Source organism: Protopterus annectens, chromosome 1.part0, assembly GCF_019279795.1.
Source record: "Protopterus annectens isolate FY-2018-M chromosome 1.part0, PAN1.0, whole genome shotgun sequence".
NCBI classification, from domain to species: Eukaryota; Metazoa; Chordata; order Ceratodontiformes; family Protopteridae; genus Protopterus; species Protopterus annectens.
In genome coordinates, this window is record NC_056725.1 from 1179893873 (window position 1) to 1179907137 (window position 13265).

At 41.4% G+C, this 13265-nt stretch overlaps 1 protein-coding gene across 2 annotated transcripts in view; it reads right to left on the reverse strand.

Moving 5' to 3' along the window:
• Positions 1–241: 241 nt before the first annotated feature.
• The window catches only part of MTRES1 (mitochondrial transcription rescue factor 1), a 295464-nt gene continuing 282440 nt past the window's right edge, over positions 242–13265 (reverse strand). For both annotated transcript variants that reach the window (XM_044065487.1, XM_044065495.1), the window contains exon 4: positions 242–646. In XM_044065487.1, the coding sequence (XP_043921422.1) occupies positions 446–646 (201 nt within the window). In that variant the 3' untranslated portion in view covers positions 242–445. The remainder of the gene's footprint in view (positions 647–13265) is intronic.

Here is a 13265-nt window from a genome sequence, read left to right on the forward strand (position 1 = left end):
AAAAAACAGCCTAAGACTGACTGTGGTCTCTGTGTGCTCTTAAGGGAAATTGCCCTTGATGCAGAGAGCTGCATCTGGTAATACTGTGGGTGTGCCTGTCATCCTCCCAGAGTACGTCCCCCACTGATTCCAGTGGCGAGGACTGAGGCTCCTTGATTACTGTTCCAGTGGTGGGGCGTCATAACAATACCTTGAAAATTCAGATAGAAATGAAGGCACATGGACTCAGGACAGCAAACAGTGAATATGGAAAATTAGTTTATATTAATCCAAATGCAGATCTACAAAGGGGAAAAGTGCTTTTAACAGCATCAGTAAATACCACTGCTGCAACAACATGGTACTTCAGTATAATTGGAGATCTCAAGTAACTTTAAAAAATATTGTTCAGCAATCAAAACAGTAAATCATCAGTAAAATTTTTGCCTTAAAGTATATTTAATTATTAATCAGTGTCAGTAGCTTTTGTCATATGTAAATTTTTCTTTGGTAGCTTAAGATTTTTCCAGCGTCTTAGAACAACTCTGTATTTGTCAGTGTCTGTCTTTTCATCAGATACTTTTTTCACCTTTACTCTCATAACTGTAATAGTGTCAGATTCTTTATCGTCTCCAATTAAAAGATCAAGTGCATCTCCAACTTTCACCTGTAATAAGACAAAAAAATATAATAAAAACAGGCCTCTTATCTAAAATTTACCCAATGCATCAACATGCTCTATTACTCCAGTGTAACTATGCACTGCAGAACTAAACTGTGCAGTTATGCAAAACAAAATAATTTTAATAAAAACAAAGGATCAACAAGACCATACTGTAACTTATACGAGGCATGCACAATTGTATGCAAATACTATCTTGAGTTGATAAGATAAAACACAGCTCTGTTAGGTACTTGCCATAAGCATAGATGAGACAGACTGCTGCAAAAATTAGAAATAATTGGATTTTTACTGAAGGATGTCAACACTGACCCCCACTGGTGCAAATGCCCTGGGAGCAAAGTTACATCCTTCAGATGATACTGCTATGGTATTTTGTGACGTGCATATCCCCTATAAAATTGCTGTTACCTCATGCCATTTTTGTACCAATAAAGCATAATTAAACCCAACCAGTACACGGGTTTTTATTATCTATTCACGTCACCGCTAATAAAAAGGACTAAAGACAATCGTATCACGACTGCTGCAGCAGTCTCCCTTTCAAATACCTACTGCCATGTGATCTAATAACTGCACTGTTCTACTTCAAGGACTGCTGCAGCAATAAAACATAACTGTGGAACCAAACAGGAAATCATGCTCAAGAAATTAGTATGGTGGGTAGTTATGAAAGAATACCATACAAGTAAGATGTCTGAAATCCTCTGCTCTTTCTAAGTAAAATCTGAGCTATGTACACAAAAGATGCAAGATTTGTACCTTAGCTGCAAGTTCAAAGGAGCCATGCAACACCCCCCCCATAACAAAATTTTAAGTTCCATGAAGGAGGCACTGTTTTTCTTGGTGGTCTCAAATACAAAGCTTCCATTTAAAATTTGTTTTGCAGAATGTATAAGAGATAAAGGCAGCTCTACTAGCAAGACCATAGATATGCCAGATAAACATACTTCAACCAAAGCAAAAGTAAACCCCTTATCAAACAATGTGCGCAGGTGAAATGGTGCCTGCTGTTTTTGTGGTTGCCTTGGGAAGAATTCCATTAGATTTACACCAAACTGAATCTGGGTTCTTGGACTATTTGTGGTTCTTAAAGACCTCTGGAGGACAATACTTACACTGCTGAATCAGACTTATATTCCAGACTGTGTAACATAGGTTCTTGGATCTGGGTGTAAATGGTTCCCCCTTCTGCCATTTGAGTGCCTTCTGCATTGTTTTGTAATTGTCTTATTGTTTTATGTCTTTAGCAGTTGCAACAATCTGAGAGATATTTATTTTTCACAGGGAGATGCTAAAATGCTGACAGTTTCTGACAATGGGGGCTTAGCTTGGGAACTAAAGTCAGGTGACAAAAAGTGATGTCATCCAAGCTAATCCAGCAGTAATATTCAATATTAATTTAAGAACTCTCTGAGAGAGAGAAAGAGAAAGGGGAGGAGGGCATTTTATATCTGTCTTTGACCTGACAACATCATCAGCTAGAAGATTCATTCACTACACTTGCCTTGCTGTTAAGTTTTTAAGGCATAGTAACTTTTTTAGATTCAGATATGAATATAGTAAAGTATAAGCTTAGATGTTTTCTTTATTTGAGACTGTCCTGCAATGTTGTTTTAAATATTTCCTGTGATTTTGAACTCTGATGTAACTGATTACTTACTGAGTATTTTCTTGTTCTTATTATTATTAAATATTTTTAAACTTTTCAATTGTGACTGGTCTGTTTAGAGATATTTAAGGTCTTAGAGTACTTGCATGTCTATTTGGTGACACTGTACTGGGCACTCCTAATAGCCTGGCCCTTGGTCAAACTACCACTTGGATTAATACTAACATTACAAAGTAGAATTGGACACCCTCTGTTAAGGACCTTAAAGTAGTTGATAGGGGGTTCTGGTGGCAGTGATAGCTACCTTTAGTCTGAGCAGAAGGGGGCAGAGCTAGTAAACCTGTACCAGCCTTGCCCAGGTGCGTGTGTATATGTGTAGAACAAATCTCCAAGAGTGGGTGTGTCAGCCACCTGGGCAGGGACCTGAAGCACTGGTTGGGCACAGAAAGTGTTGCAAGACTTGGCTTGAAACCCTGGTTAAGGACTCAACTCTATAGCTGTGCCAGTGAGGACTCTTATTGGGGATCTGGAGAAAGAGGGAGAAACCAGCCCCAGACTGACTGTGGTCTCTGTGCGCTCTTAAGAGAAATTGCACTTTACTGTGTGTGCACTTGTCATCCTTCCAGTGTGTACATCCCCCACTGTTGCCAGTGGTGAGGATTGAGGCTACATGATTACTGGGACAGTGCAGGGGTATCACACACACACAATGAATTCATGAAATTCTCCCAGCTGCAGTTATCACCACCAAGGAAGTCATCCAAGTCAGGCATTATAATTCAGCTCTACATATAAGGTTACAGTGGGTACTGTCAAGCCTTGAACATAACATTTAAGTTACAAGGGAATATAGAACTCTTGACCAGGGGGTAAGTACCTTTGAGAAAAGCTTTACACACTTTAAGGGAAGCCAGAGAAGCACTTTGGAACCCTTAGTGAAAACTGGATATAGCTGAAATGCATACCTTGGTGAATAATCATGATCACAGCAAAAAATGTTTGACATAGGAGCTGTTGAAGAGTGATCTAATCATTTAGAAGTTGCCAAAGTACAAAGCATGTTCACTTGCTGTTGTACATTTTTCCTGCTGTTGGATTTCTTGGCAGAGATAAGGACTTAGATGACTAAGTGGGTACACTGTATCCCTGGCCATCATCACGAATGGAAAAATAAAAGCAGTTAAAGGGAGTGAAGGTCTTGGTGGGGTTTTCCAGATGGATGAAACAGCAGGGTGATGAAGGGCCACAGATGAAGAGACTTCTACAGAAAATGAGGCCACAGCAGAGGGAACCCAATTTGTTGTGATCAAAACAGGGCTAAAAAATGGCTTTTGACTTAAGTTCTTTGGACAAACTAGGGAATAAGTGGATATAGGGGGAAAGCATAGACAGACCTGAGGGACAATCTTGGACCAACACATCCATGGAATGATGCCCAGGACAGGGTTCAAGGAAAAAAGAAGTTACTGCACTTGAAATCTGTTGGGAAGCAAAGCTTTCTCCCAGTGACAGACTTTCTGCATAACTAACTGAGAAGCTTAGATGGCCACTTGTCTGGTGTCAATAGATGGCAGCTGAGCCCATCTCAAGAGAACTGGCTTGTCAGGGAATGTGGGTTGCTATTAGAAAACAGTTTATCATCAAACCTAACTCCCATACCTACTCGGTATTCCAAAATTAGGGTTATGAATATGTTTTACCCTGCTTGTTTATTAACCATACCATGGCCATGTTGTCCATAACTGCACAGTGTGGGAGTCTTAAAAGGCCTAAATGATGAAGACTGCTTTTATCTTTAATATGTTGATGAGCACACTGGCCTTGGTACTGTTGCTGGACATCTTATATGGTCCAGAATAGAGACATTCGTTGTGACCATCACTTTGAGGAGAGCAAGATGGAAAAGACTACCTCAAGTAAGGTTGAAGGTATGCGTTACCACCAACTGAAATGAGCTTTGCAAGTCTTCTGCAGGGTCTGAAACTTGGCACCATTAGGTTCTGAGCATTCACTGCATGAATATCATGTGATATCTGCTGTGAGATCCTAAACACATAGAAATTGTCATGAGTCCTAGTGTTTTGAAGCAAAGACCAGTTGTGGCAGATGCTTCATGGAAAAGGAGTAAGACTTCATATTCTGGATCAGTGATGATACTCACTGGTGTAAAACTAACCTCTGACAAATGACTGTCTACTTTAAAACTAATGAAAGTGGGGGTCTGCTATGCAGCATTTGTGATTTTTTGCATCGAAATGTAAAGTATATGGACTGGAACGTGTACAGAAGAGACTCGGGAGCGGACGCAAGACTGTCCAGGGTCAATGCAGCTAACAGCTGGTTATCTAATCAGAGGAATACTTTTCTTATCTGCAGCCTCTGATGTACTGCAACCAAGGCCATACACTTGGTGAAAACCTTAAATGCTGTGATAAGACAAAACAGGAGACCAGCTCCTACCTGGAAGTGCAACAACTTCATTAAATTCTTGACTATCTTTGTATGCAAATGAGACAGTTGGAGGTCCAAGGAGTACATCAAGTCTACTTCTCTTGACAAGTAAAAAAGCATTTGCAATAATACAATTTGAAATGGCTGGGATTAAACTTGTTTAGACTTCTGAGACTGAGAATTAGTCTGAAGTTCTTTGTTTTCTGGAACTAGAAAGAACCTTGAATAAAATCTGGCCCTTTTATGAACCGATCAGACCTCTAGAATGGCCCTTTTTAGGATGAGGTTGGAGAACTCTTTCTTTGTAATGCTCCTTCGTTGGGTGGAATGTCAGGTAAAGTAGGTAAACTTACCATAACAATATATGTTCTAATGATCAGTATGGCAGTTCCCTTAACAGGATGGGTTATATCCTGCACATGATACAATATCTGGACAGCTTTCATTTCTTCAACAGTGCCTTGCACAAGCCTGAACTGTTAGCCAGTTTCAGCACCAAACCCTTCAGGAGGTTTCATGTCAGCTGAGACAAGGAGGCTAGAACCTTGAAAATGTCAATGCTAGAAAAATAAAATTAGAAATCCTCACCCTGGCAACCAAAACATTCAAAAATAAGAGGTATACAAGGAGAAAGTGTCTACTGCAGCAGTGATCATTCAAACATCTACTGTTACTGTAAGTTTACTCACACAACTGTACTACTTTAATCATGCTGATTACTGCTAAATTAGCTTTAGCTATATGGGTAGACTACCATAGCTTAAACTGACTGGGAGGACGAAGGACAAGGGTCCAGGAAATCTATAAGAATGGTCTAGCAAAACCTGTCCTATACCTAGAGAAGGAATCTAATTTGTAGTGCTTTATAAACATACATACTGAGGACCAGGTTGCTGCTTCTAGATTACTCCTTGCATCCAACCCTTTCCAGAAAGCTACAGAAGAAGCAAAGACACTGAAAGAGTTGGCCTTGACCCTGCCTGGAAAAGCCTTATGGTGGGTACAGCAAAAAGTAATGGCATGAGACCACATTTGCTTGACAGAGGCTGTTCTTTCTTCTCACCTTTGCAAGAAACAAAATTGATCAGAGTTCGTAAAATATTTAGTTCTGTCAACATAGTACCTGAGCAGTCTGTGGGCATCCTAGATATGGAACATCCTTTCTTTCTCATGTTTAGGTTCTGGAAAGAAGACAGGGAGATGGATGGCTTGGCTAAAAGTAAGCTTGGATACCACTTTAGGCATAAATGAAGGCTTAGTTCTTAAGGAAATCCTATCTTTGTGGAAAAAGAGAAGCTTGATCCGCAGAAGACTCTTCCTGCAGAAGTCAGAGCAATCAGCAACACTGTTTTCATTGTTAAAAACCTGATGTTAGCTTGAGGAGCTGGTTCAAATGGAGCAAGTGTTAATTTTTCCAAGATAAAGAGAAGACCCCAATGATAAGTCACCTGTTTTTTATGAGGCTAGTCATGCAATACCCCTTTCAAAAACATCTTCACATGAGATTGCAGTGAAAGAGGGGGTCCATGGCAGACATGTTGAAATGGTCAACAAATTAATCTTAATGAAGGATTAAGACAGGCCAGAGGATAGTAACTCATACAGATAATACAGAACCAGAAACACACTAGCCTTAATAGGGTTGTGGTTCTTATCTTGGCATCAGCTAGTAGCAGGCTTTCTTGCCTCCTTTAACCAGCTGCATATAATCAAGAAATAGAATCAGCTAAGCAGTTAGTTGCAGTTGTTTGGTTGCAGTTGTTTGGAGTTGGGATGTATCAAACACTCCTTGTATTTTGTGAGTAGGTCCAGTCTCTATGAAAGCTTGTGGTAATTGCTGTGGCTATTTCAAATAGAAAGTATGTAGAACACTTGTTGCCTGAGCCAGAAGAAAGTCATCACAGTGACCTTTGTTGAGCCTTTCTGAATCTTCAGAATGACCCTGGAAATTACTGGAAAGAGTAGAAAAACATATAAGAATATTTCTATCCAAGGAAAGGAGAAAAAAAAAATCTGTTTTCCAGGACTTCTTGTAATCAGTACTGCAGCAGAATTTTTAATTGTTTTGACTGGAGGCAAAAAGATTTGAGGTGCTCCCCACAGGTGGATTAATTCCTGGAAGGCCACTAGATTTTGTTTCCTTTCACAACTGTCTGTCCTGGTCCTGCTCAGCTTGTCTGCCATAAAATTTTGCTCTGGCAGTATGCAAGATGCCTGTACAGTGAAATTGCGCTGAAAAGCTATACCCCAGGTTACCATGCCTAGTCTGCACAGGTGTTAGGATCTGGCTCCCTTGTTTGTTTATGTACCTTATCACTGTGATGTCTGAAAACACTATACTACTTGAAGACATACATTCAGACTTGTTAAACCACACTTTATTCTGGGAAGAGGGGGTACCTCCTTTCTACTTGTTACCTCCCTGCCACTGCTTTTAAAAGTCTGAATACCATCAGATTGCTGTGTCTGCTTATTTTACTTTCTTTCTTTTTTTTTGCAATAGGTTATGGAAGTAACATTATCCCATTTGGCACACTTTTAAAAGGAAGGCCAAGAAATCCCTTGAATCAGCTTACGTCTCTCATCACACTTCTTAAGGACCTCTGCAGCAGATGGTCCAAAGACACCTCTCTATTTAAGGGAGCATTCAAAATTTCAGGTTTAGCATCCTCAGCAAGGTTCTGAGTACACAACCAAGCAAATCTCCTCATAACAATTTTGGTAGCAGCAGCTCTAGAACTGGCATCAGCTGAATCATAAGCATAATTCCAACGGCAGGTAGCCACTTGAGACACAGACGTCAGACATGGCAGTGAGCAGTAATGCCCTGTGTCTGTTGCCCCTTCTGCGATGTTATATGCTAAGCGCATGAAAAGGTTAGACACTGAGGTCATGATGGTCACTTGACAGGCCAACTTAATTTCGAGACCCAGCTCCTCAAGCAAATGTTCTGCTATCTTGCATAGCTCATCTGCACACACGTTGGAAACATAGCATGTCTGACAGCTAGTTAAGCTCCCCCACTAAAAGTAGATGATGCATAAATGTTTCCCATTGCAGTCTAGAGCCCTGGATTTCTTGTTGGGGAGGATGAATCACCAGATATTAGGCAGTAAGCTCCCTTCCTCCCTCAGGGCTGCCACAGCATCAACAGATCTATAGCTGGGGTCTGTTCCAAAGTATCCCAACACTTAGCTGGCTGGGGATCCTGTGTAGTCTTCTAGGGATGGGGTTCTCTATACTGGGATCTTTCCATGCCACCTTAAAGACAAAGGGAACCATCTTTGTTCACTGGGGGCACCACATATGAGGTCAAGAGGGACTCTGAAAATCCTCCTGCAGAATGTTTTCAAAGGTTCCTAGATAAGTACTAGGTTTGCGGTCTTTGTGGGCCATTTTAAGCCTTGCCAGTTTCCATTTTGTACTTGAAATAACCTATTCCATTTGGTTAATTTAGCCTTATCCATCACATCATCGATAATTATATATTACACCTAATGAGAACAACTAGGATCATACCACAGATAATCCATGGAATGAAGTGGGGGGGGGGGGTTAAAGGGCCGTCTTCCCTACATCACAAAAGGCCCAATATTTTCCCAAATTTGGTGGTGTTGAGAAATCGTCATTCCCATCTTTGGTAACTAGAATTGGTGATTCCTGAGGGAACGCAACATGTTTTGTCAGTCCACTTTGTCAATATCCTTAGTGGGGAGGTTACTGAGGATGAAGAGGAAGCTGAAGAACAGGTGGTTCTAGGACACCCCAGAGATCAGGAGTAGCATTCTAATCCTCTGTCTATAGTGTGGTGGGAATGGGATGACACATGACCAGAATAAACACGGCCTTAGTTTGGGGCCAGTGCTGCAGGATGCCCTTCCACTAAAGTGTGCAATGATGATACCAAGATCAGAATCAGCAACACCACTGGCAGTGAGGATATTGACAAAGATGCTGTGGGCATCGACACCCATTGGCTCAGAACCAGCACATAAAATAACACAGGCACTGACTGGTCAGGTCATTATCAATGTCAAGAGGTCCATTAATACCAAACTTGTCACCGAAGTCTTGAAGACCAAAGATACAGAGGCTAAAAGCAGGACTGATGCCATCAGCACCAACACTGACCTCAACTCCCTGCTCTCAAACTCCAGTAATGATAATGGATTTGGCATGACAGGAGTCACTGCCAGCACAGATGACATTAATGGCAGAGGTGTCACAACAGGAAAGAACTGATGACCGACAATGTTAAATGCTGATGTAGTTGACGAGCCTACATTGCATGGAGGGACAGAGTGGCTACTGCAGCAGTGATCATTCAAAATATCTAAATTTACTTGCTCAACAGTACTATGTTCATCATATTGATCCCTGCTGTAGTAGATTACCCTAGCTTACTACATTTGGGAGGTGCAAGGAGAAGAGTCCTGGAGCCCCTGGAAAATGGCCCTAGCAAAGCCCAATCTAGACCTATAGAAAGAATCAATCTTACAGTACTTTTTAAAAATACATACAGAAGACCAAGTTGCTGCTTCTAGAATACTTTTGGAATCCAACATTTTCCAAAAAGCCAGAGAAGAAGCCAAGTCCCTTGCAGAGTGGGCCTTGACCCTGCTCACAATAGTTTTTTAGTAGTGAGTATAACAAAAGGTAATAATAGCTTTAGACAACCATTTAGAAATAAGACTGCTTTGACACAGGTTGCTCCTTCTTACCCTCATAAGAAATTAACAATTGTTCTGAAGATCTGGAAGATTTAGTTCTGTCAAGATAGTACCGGAGTTATTTGTGGACATCAAAGATATGGAGTATCCTTTCTCCTTCATTTATGGATAGTTTGGCTTAGAATAAAGTTGGATACCACTTTAGGCATAAAATGATTAGTTCTCAAAGAAACCCTGTCCCTGTGGAAAATGAGATAGGGTTGATTCACCATAAGATCTTGCAACTCAGATACCTTTCTTGCAGAGGCCAGTGCATCAGTAAACTGTTTTCCACATTAAGAACCTCAAGTGAACCAGGTTAGCTGGTTCAAATGGTGCAAGTGTTAAGCTTCTCTAACACAAAATGAAGATCCCAAGGAGGGGGCCCTGGTTTTCTTGGAAGCCTCTTATACAAAATCCCTTTCAAAAACATTTTGAAATGAGAATGCATTGAAAGAGGAGGATCCATAGGCGGCCATGCTGAAATGACTGATAAATAAACCCTGTTGGAGGAGTAAGAATGGCCACAGGATAACAACTCACACAGATATTACAAAACCAGAGAACAATAAGCCCCAAATGGGTGCGGGTTATGCCGATGGCACCAACTAGAAAACATTTTACATTTGCTAATATATGATTTACTAGTAGCAGGATTTCTTGCCTCCATTTGTACCTGATGCACGCCCTCAGTAAACAGGTGTCTAAAGGGAATTAAGACCCTACAATCCAGGCAGTGAACTGAAGCTGATTGGGGTTGGGGTGTTTCAAACATTCCCTGATCTTGTCTGCGTATATCTATTCTGTGAGGAAGCTTGTGGTAATTGCTCCTGGCTATTTCGAAAAGAAGGGTGAACCACTGTTGCCTTGGCCAGAAGGGAGTCACCACAATGATCTTGGGGAATTCCTTTTGAATCTTCAGATATAACTTGGACATCAGTGGAAAGAAATGAAAAGCATAAAGGAACATTCTTATCCAAGGAAAAGAAAAGGCATCGGTCTTAGAAGCCTTCTTGAACAGGGTTCTGGAGCAGAATCTTGCCAGCTGATTGTTCAGAGAGGAGGCAAATAGGTCTACTTGAGGAATTCCCCACAGATGGATCAAACCTAGGAAGAGCCCAGATCTAGTTTCCATTTGTGAGGGTGTGCCCTTGTCCTGCTCAGCTTACCTGCCACACAATTTTGCTCTGATGGAAAATAGGATGTCTGTAGAGTGAGATTGTGCTGTGAAGCTATATCTGAAGATAACAAGGTTAGCCTGTAAAGAGGTACACCCAGGTTCTCCTTTGCTTGCTGATTGGCTGTAACAACTTGAAGAGCTCCCAGGGACCAAAGATGATTTAGACAGTTCCATGTACTGATCACGGCAAGCACCTCTTTTATATTTATGTGCTTGTCTGTCCTTGGTGTCCCGCACGTTGCACTTTTATCTCTCCTGAAACGGCTCACCAAGGAAAATTCAATGTGTCTGTGCTGACTGACTGCTTTGGAATAGGAAGGGAAGACATGGATTTAAGGATATTTGCGGTCTCCACCAAATGATTTCCCTTCTGGCAAACTCCAGTATTGGGATTTGAAAGGACAAATGATACTGGTGCTGGGAACAAACAGACATCAGATACCACTGTATCTTTCTCATGCAGGGTCTTGCCGGGGGTATCACGAGAACCACAGATGCCATGAGACTCAAAATCTTGAAGTATTCCCTCACAGTGACCAAAGTCAGAGTGGAAAACCTTAAAAAACAGACCTAGATATAGAGCTTTTTTTTTTTCTTGTGGAAGAAAAGCTCTTTGAACTGTGGTGTCTAGCAAGGACTCCAGGAACACAATCCTGTGTGAAGGACTCAAAGACTTTAGAATGTTCTCTTGGAATCTCAGCTTACATAAAAGATCCATCACTCAAGTGACAGATTCATGACACTTTGAAAAAGACTCTGCAAAGATAAGCAAGTCATTTAAATATGGAGAAATGTGGACACCCTGTAGCCTGCAATGAGCTATAACAGGAGCTAGATACTTTGTGAACACTCTTGGTGCAGTAGGATAACCAAAGGGGTAAGGCAGAGAACTCATAATGTGATCCAGACACACAAAACCTTAAGAAGCACCTAGAGTCTGGATGAATAGGGATACCATAAGCATTTTTTTTTAAAAGTAGGGTTACCAGAAAACTTGAATGAGGAAGAAGAGGTAACAGGTTGTGAATTCCCGCCTTCCTGGGCTGCGGTGTAGTTCCTGTGTTGTCCATTACCTTACTTGGATAGAAGGAAGTTTCTTTGCTCACCAGTGGGAGTGGGGAGCCTTGAGCAGCCTACCTGTCCTTGGGGGAAGTGACCTCAGCACAAGAAGCTGTAGTAATTGGTTGTTTTGGACCATTTCTAGCTCTTTTGTAGTTCACTATTTAAAATCCGCCTCTGGGCGTTTTTTTCTGGCTATACTGCTCAGACAAGCTCCACGTGGGTTTACAGAGTGGTCCTAGCAGCAGGGAACTCAGAAAAGCGACTACCTTCTGGATTTAAGTATCTTTGCTTTTTTTTCACTTGGAATAGCTTCTGTAGCTTATCTTGAACTAGCCTGAACTGTTTTTAACTGATTGCTGCATTATTTTAAAATCTGCACTTAAAGTTGCATTTTAGTCGAATTTGATCGAATGTTTGCTTGTTTGTTTGTTTAATTTAACTGTGGAGGCTGCCCACTAAAGTGTGCTAGCCTGTGTAACTAATTTATCACTGTTTCTGCATTTTCTGTGTGTTTCTACCAAAAACAAAAAAAATAATCCTTGTTTTCCCGCCTTCCTCGACTAGTTTAGACCAGTTTACAGGCATTGCTGTATTCTGGGCTGTGGTGTAGTTCCTGTGTTGTCCATTACCTTACTTGGATAGAAGGAAGTTTCTTTGCTCACCAGTGGGAGTGGGGAGCCTTGAGCAGCCTACCTGTCCTTGGGGGAAGTGACCTCAGCACAAGAAGCTGTAGTAATTGGTTGTTTTGGACCATTTCTAGCTCTTTTGTAGTTCACTGTTTAAAATCCGCGTTCAAACGGCTTTGCTTGGTCATGCATAGCAGCGCCGGTTAAACAAGGTTAAACTTTTTCTGGCTCCGCCAAGTCTGCTCTTCAAATTTTCCCTTAAGGAAGCTCTACTCTTAGTATAACCAGACTACTCACTGTATTATAAGCCTAGCACTTGTTCTCAATACTTCTCTACTAAGTAAGCACTCTCGTACTAAGTAAAGCACTACATCTACTTACCACCCTGTGAATATCCACTTCCCTTAAAGGTATACCACTCCCTTATACTGTTCTAGCATGTCGAGTGGTAGATTACTGGCATCGTCTCCAGTTCAGCTGGTCAATCTGGGTATCTTGAGACAATGCTACAATTATCTCATGTACACAGACAACCCTCTCCTCCTCCCAACAAACACAAATACATGTGAGAGATGCAACTGTATAGCCAAACTGGAGGCTGAACTCTCTCAACTCAGGGCTGGCATGACCAGACAGGAGGAGATGGCAACCACACACACAACAATCCCAGTCCCACATAGACCTACCACAACTGCAAACCAAACACATAAAAACACAAAGACATACTGAGGCTCTAATAAAAAACTTACCAAAACAACAGAGGCTCCCAAAGCAGACATCCAAAAATCCACCACCTCAAAACAAAACACATCCAACACATACTTCAATAAATCAGTGGGTCGACCAATCGCAGCCCTTAAGGCCAAACATCTTGCCTGATACACTAGTAATAGGTGACTCCATAGTCAGACACACTGATGTCCTACTGACCAGGCTGAACAAGGAGAAGGTGACTGTGAGCTGT